The sequence below is a fragment of the Cebidichthys violaceus genome, unplaced genomic scaffold (genome assembly GCF_023349555.1).
Source record: "Cebidichthys violaceus isolate CVI_PGR_0920_01 unplaced genomic scaffold, fCebVio1.0.p SCAF_5, whole genome shotgun sequence".
Lineage (NCBI taxonomy): Eukaryota > Metazoa > Chordata > Actinopteri > Perciformes > Stichaeidae > Cebidichthys > Cebidichthys violaceus.
Window position 1 is genome coordinate 6,230,710 of NW_027176705.1, and position 6,206 is coordinate 6,236,915.

At 38.0% G+C, this 6,206-nt stretch overlaps 1 protein-coding gene across 1 annotated transcript; it reads right to left on the reverse strand.

Annotated features, from left to right (window-relative positions):
- Positions 1 to 753: 753 nt before the first annotated feature.
- On the reverse strand, positions 754 to 5,682 carry cgref1 (cell growth regulator with EF-hand domain 1). Its single transcript, XM_068731054.1, has 7 exons — positions 5,542 to 5,682; positions 4,599 to 4,704; positions 4,178 to 4,246; positions 2,825 to 2,898; positions 2,458 to 2,582; positions 2,260 to 2,361; positions 754 to 1,748 (listed from the first exon to the last, which is right to left on the reverse strand). Exons 1-7 carry the CDS (start codon positions 5,549 to 5,551, stop codon positions 1,458 to 1,460), a joined length of 777 nt encoding a protein of 258 aa, XP_068587155.1. The 5' UTR covers positions 5,552 to 5,682; the 3' UTR covers positions 754 to 1,457.
- Between the last annotated feature and the right edge of the window lie 524 nt (positions 5,683 to 6,206).

Sequence of the window (6,206 nt, forward strand, 5' to 3'; positions counted from 1 at the left end):
TCATTAAGTACACATTAAGAGCACAATATTGATCTGTAATTCCATGGTACAACTCATTCAGGTACATTAAAATCCTCAGCAAAATAAAATGCTTACTGGATCTTAAACAAGTGCATCAAAAGAAATACTGCATAATAATGTATTTTTTTGAATAACGTCATTTTACTCAATAAATTGATTAAGTCATTGTCTAGGCTGAGGCAATACACAAGGAAGACCAAATTAAATTCCATGGCTTTGTTGTTGTTGTTGGTTTGTGCATTTGGGGGGAGTCAGATTACAGTAATCATAGATTAAAAAGTAATAAAATATTCTGATCCAACCTAATTAAATATTAGGCCAATACATTCACACAGTTTGTAAGACCAGAACCCTAACCATACATTTCTGGTCAATGTATTTTTTTGCAAATGCTGTTAGCTTTCTTTGTGGCTATTATCATTCTATTGGGGTAAATTACATGACGACTTCAAGTTTGATATCGCATGCCATATAATTAAACACATACAGTATGTAAGCCTTTCTTCTAATTTTTTCATCATATAATTTATTTAAGTTGATTTTCTAAAAACTTTAACTTTATGACTAATGATGGTAAATAAAGTCAAATAATATGGCATCACTCCAGAAAATCAGAGTTAAAATCCTCACTCAGTGGTCAGTGTTACAGGAACTCTGGTTAAGACAGTGAGCCTGCCCCGGACCAGGAAGTTTCAGAAAATAACCGAAAACTGAAAATAAACGGAGCTTGAACAATGTTGAATAGTCTTTATTTAACCGAGTCAATTGAAAATGAGTCAGACTAACCAAAATAAACCTGCCTTATTTGGTAAATTTATACAACGAGCCCCTTGGTGCATAATTATTAGGAGCAAATCCTAATCCTAGAGTGGGGCAGACACAATAAGGCCAATCAGGGTGTACATAAGACAACTACAGAGAAAAACTAAATACACTTTAAAAATATATGCCTTTTTTTTAGGCCTAAAAGAAAAGGCTAAATAAATATAATTAAAGAAAAGAAAATACACATACATTTTTGAATTATTTAACATTAGATAATCAACTGTTTCACTTGCTGGGAAAAAATATAGTAATGTACTAATCGCCATTAAGGATGGCTTCTGTTTCACTAACATGAGTAATATTGCATTTTGAATTCAGGACCTTTGTCCCTTTTAGAAATCTTTGCATTCATAAATAAAACCAGTAGTTACTGGTTGTAGAAAAATGGTTTCAAAAGTAACAGGAATACTTTCAATACCTTAATCTTTTCACTAAACAACCATCTTAATTTTTAACAGTCAAATGAAATTGATATCAGTATCTCAAAATTCTAGTCAAGAGACAGATTTGTGGGGATGAAGATTAAGAGGTCCTCTTAGTGGTATTTTTAACTCAGTCTTCTGCTGACTCAAGATAAATTATTATGTGGACCACAATGTGTGTGTATAAATTCACATCTCTGGTTGTCCCTGATGAACAGGAACTTTGTGGTCCTGTCCATGTTCTGCTGCTGGGGCTTCTGGGATTTGTTGTCCATACTGTTCATCCACTACTTGATTTATGAGTTCCTCTTCTTCCGTCTTGACCTCCAATTGCTCTTCATCTTGAGGCTGCAACTCCTCATGAGCCTCCTCTCTCGCCTCTGCTGCTCCTGCCTTCTTCTCATCAGGACTGGGATTTGATAGCTTCTCCTCTGCTACCACCGCCTGCTCCTGGTGAGGTGCATTGTTGTTGCTGGAGTCCTGTGGTGGAAAAAGTGAGTTGTTACTGCAGTCAACCACAAGTGAGGCTGAGAATAAAACAACTCAGTAACCCAAAATGAAATACAGATTTAAAATGTAAAACTTCCTCTGTCTACATGTTAATAGGTGGTAAAAGATCAAAACTAATCCTATCATCATGTATAAGTATAATTAAAATGTATTTTTGTATTATAATGTACCTTTACATGAGATTAATAACAAAAACAAAGTACAGAGTTTACCAAAACGAATGCAAACTCTAAGTACACTAACTATTTTTTTCAAGTCATCTATTTGATATATTAATATATAATAAAATGAATTTGAAAAAGCTACTAAATGGACCTTGAGTTGGGATTGCTTTGTCAATAAATCCATGTTTAAAATTTAAAGAACATTTATTTTCTCATATTTTTATATAAAAATGTTCACTAGATTTAGTCTGTTGTGACTTAATGCCAATCATTACGTTACATTGAAAAAAGTACACAAGTGTGTAAATGTACAGTACCTGTGTGTGAGGTAATGGAGGAGACAGCAGCTCGGATGGGGCCAACAGGCCGTCCTGGTTTAGATCCTGACTCTGTAGTAAAAAATCTACCATTGACACCACCTGGAGTCAGAACACCACACACACCTCAGGTCAGATAAACAGGACAAAAAGTAGGACAGTATTTGGTATGTACAATAGACAGCCACTCCTCCTCACCAGCTCATTGGTGTGTGCTCCAGGTGTATGATAAGAGTTATAGTCTGAAAGAAGCTTCATCATCTCCAAGCCATCCAGCAGCCCACTGCGATCGTAGTCGTAAAGACGAAACAGGAAGAACACCTCTGACAAAAAGCAGGAGAAGACTGACATGTTTAATACCAAACATATTTGATATAATGCTACAAAACTAATCTAATGTATACACACAAACACAACTTTATTAGAACCTGAGACATAGTTCAGTATCTCAGTAAATAGCTGACTGTATAATTAGAGTTTTTTATATTTGGTAATAATAGTCGAAGGGACAGGTCTGTTAGACATACTGTATATAAGGGTTAGACCAGCACGTGTAGATGTCTACCTTGCTCCCAGGTGCTGATTTCTGGTCCTCCTTGGCCATCCTTCAGACTTGATTGAATGTAACTTTGCAGCAATCTGTGGTATACACAGCACAGAGAAGATATCAATTAATCAGTAAACATTAGGAGCCAGGAATTAACACTCAGGAATAAGACAATCAGACTCAGAGACGAAAGAGAAAGCCAACATTAGGCAGGATTTATGGCTACATAGAAAAAGTTTGAACACATGACTCTAGGAGGAGGTGACACCTCATCAAAAAGCATTGTGTTTAAAGGAACACTATCCTATTTTCCAGTTTGCTCAGTTGTTTTGGAAATCGATCACATTGAACATGAAGCAGATAGAAAGAAGACACCCAGGCAACAATGATACTTAGTAAGTCGCTCTGCTGTAGCAGTGCTATTTCAGACCACTCCATCCTGCTCAGGCAGAAGTGCTTGTTGACCAAAGTTTCTGTCAGGAGCTTTCAAGGGGTATCTATCTTGTTCTGCACAGTCTATCTGACATAATCTTAAAATGCACAGGCCTTAGATTAAGTAGTGTAGTGTAGGGAGGTGCGGCTCTAACTTTGTTGTGGTCATACACTCAAAAGACGTAAGCTAATGTGATGATAGAGTAGCGAACACATCCATTAATCTTATCAGTCAGGGGAGAGAAGTTGCAGCCACATTGTCACCAACAACAAACTCTTTGACACGAAAAGTCAACAAAGTGGTTGTGTCTCTCATTTTGTTTCCTGAATAAATTCAACCTGTGATTCATTAGGTGTCAGTTGACACGACTGTCACGCAGTAACAGAGATGTGGGCCGAGATACCAAGGATAAGCTATTGTATTTGCAATATGTCTGAGGATATTATAGATTTTCTCTGTCTTCATGAATGAAAAAGACTGCATAATTGCAACATAAGGCATAAAGTGTTATTGCACATCTAATCTTATCAGTTTATGGCGCAGGCCACATCATTAGCACAACACAGCAGCCAAAGTCCACAGACTGACCAGACAACAGCTACAGTCCACTAAAGCACACTGCATGTTGAACAGATTTGGATCAGTACTACTACAGTAGTTTGATAAAACAATTCATGACAGTAAATACCTTCATTCCATGTTATACATATTTTATCATCCTCTTGAGAAAAGATTTTAAGCTGAATTTTGAGTGCGACAGTTACGCATACTGAAGGGAAGAAAGACAGTCTAGGCTTTCTACTTAGGGACTATATCCTCTCCAACAACTACATCCGCTCCTCTCTTCTCAAGAAAGTAATTAAGAGCAAAAGTATAGTTTAAAATTAGTTGCTTCTCCCACAGCAGCAAAAGCATCAACATCCCAACATGTCCCTCACCTGCGGTCTCTGGAGTCAAATGGATTGGCTAGTGCTACTGAAGGGTCGCGGCCATCAACCGATTCCTCCCTGAAATATAAAAATAAAAATATATTACTCTTTGTCATTATTGCCTTGATTTAAATGTATTGTCTCTAAGTGAATGAAGCAGGTGAAACAAAGTGTGTTCAATTTGCTGTAAGTGTACCCTATGTACATGAAGCATACTTAATTTGCTAAGTTTTGCAAAAGGTCTGCATCAAATATACAATGTTATATGTAAATCTTGTCCATTCTCATATTGCAGCCTTTGATGACATGTTTATTGTGCAAATGAATTTCTCATGACGTGGGCATATTGAAGTGAAAGGCAAAAAACAAATGTTGTGTCTTGGTATGTATGAAAAAAGAAAGAGTAAAAACACTAGGGAGGTGAGGTTACCTTTGTGTCCCAGGGAGCCCTGGTGCAGCCTGGCATAAGTGTATTAACAGGAACATGGACAGGACACATGGGACCAACCCGCCCAGGTGAGACTCCATGAACACACCTACAAGCACAGAGCCATGTTGTAACCTCACATGGCTACAGCTTCAGTATCTGCTTAAATAAATGTACAACCTGGTAGTCATTGTTTTATTATCTGTGTCAAATGGTTTAATCTACATGTAACACCTGCTCACTACAAATAAAAAACAATCATTGTATAAAATAACCGTGCTGCAATCCTGCAGCCTTTACAAGTTACACAGATGGTAAATTAATTAAAACCTCTACATCTATTTATAGCGCAACACAGTCTGTCAGTGAATATGTCCATGTCTCTCCAATGTTACATGCAGATGCCTAATAGACAACAACGCTGGCTTGGGATGTCTACACACACACACACACACACACACACACACACACACACACACACACACACACACACACACACACACGTATATATATATATATATATATATATATATATATATATATATATATATATATATATATATATATATATATATATACACAGAATTACCAACTAGCTAACGTGACTGCAGCTTATTCCCATGTGGAGTAGCAGCGATGCTAACTAAGCGAGGCTCACACAGCCACACATCAACTCGCTGCAGCATTAGTACAGCCTGAACACAAGCGCACACATGCATTATTGACACTGATCGTCTCCGAGAAACTTATATGATTTTCATGCTTTGACAATATAGCCCTTTATTAAAATGACAATAAATTAATAGGATGGCTTGAAAGGCGTGAAAGCCTTGTTTAGCATATTGACTACACATGTATTAGGGTGTATATGTATATAAATGTAAATAAATATGTGTAAATAAACGCTGTCATACTCTAAATCTCTAGTCGGTGATAATGAACTTACCTGTCTGCATAGTTGATGTGTGGACAGAAAACCGTATTAATTCGGGCAGGTCTGCGCTTTAAGGTTCACATCTGGAGAACACCTCTGGCCCGCACCACCCTGCTCGCGCCTACCGGTCTGCACTGCGCAACGGCGGCGGCATGCGCGCTCCCAGGCTGCCACGGCGACCGGAGTGTTTTGGTCAATGACGGGGTCCACGTGGAAGAACAGAGCTCTGCTGTCGTGTCAGCGAGTTTGCGCAGGCAGCGTCTCTCTGTGCTCCTCTCTCCGGGTTTTCCGCCACGCCACGTCCTCACCGACAGATCCGATTACGGTAGTGCGGGAGGAGCTCGCATGGTCTTTCATATCGAGTCTTAGTGAGCCTCATACTAGCTCCACCATAAGCATAGTTTTGGGAGATAGGCCTACCTGGTTCCTCCTCAATATGTGTAGGCCATTTCTTTTTTTGAACAAAGTTGTCTTTCTTTTTTAACTGCTCTTGCTTTCTTTATGGAGGAGTCATTATATATGGAAATTGAAGTGACTGAACTATTGTGTTGACATAACACACATTTACTCATTAATCACATGCATTATAAATGTACATACGTTTACATTCACATAGTGACATGGAATGAAAGACAACAATACATGTGTGAATAATAAGCTACAGAAACAGAAAATAT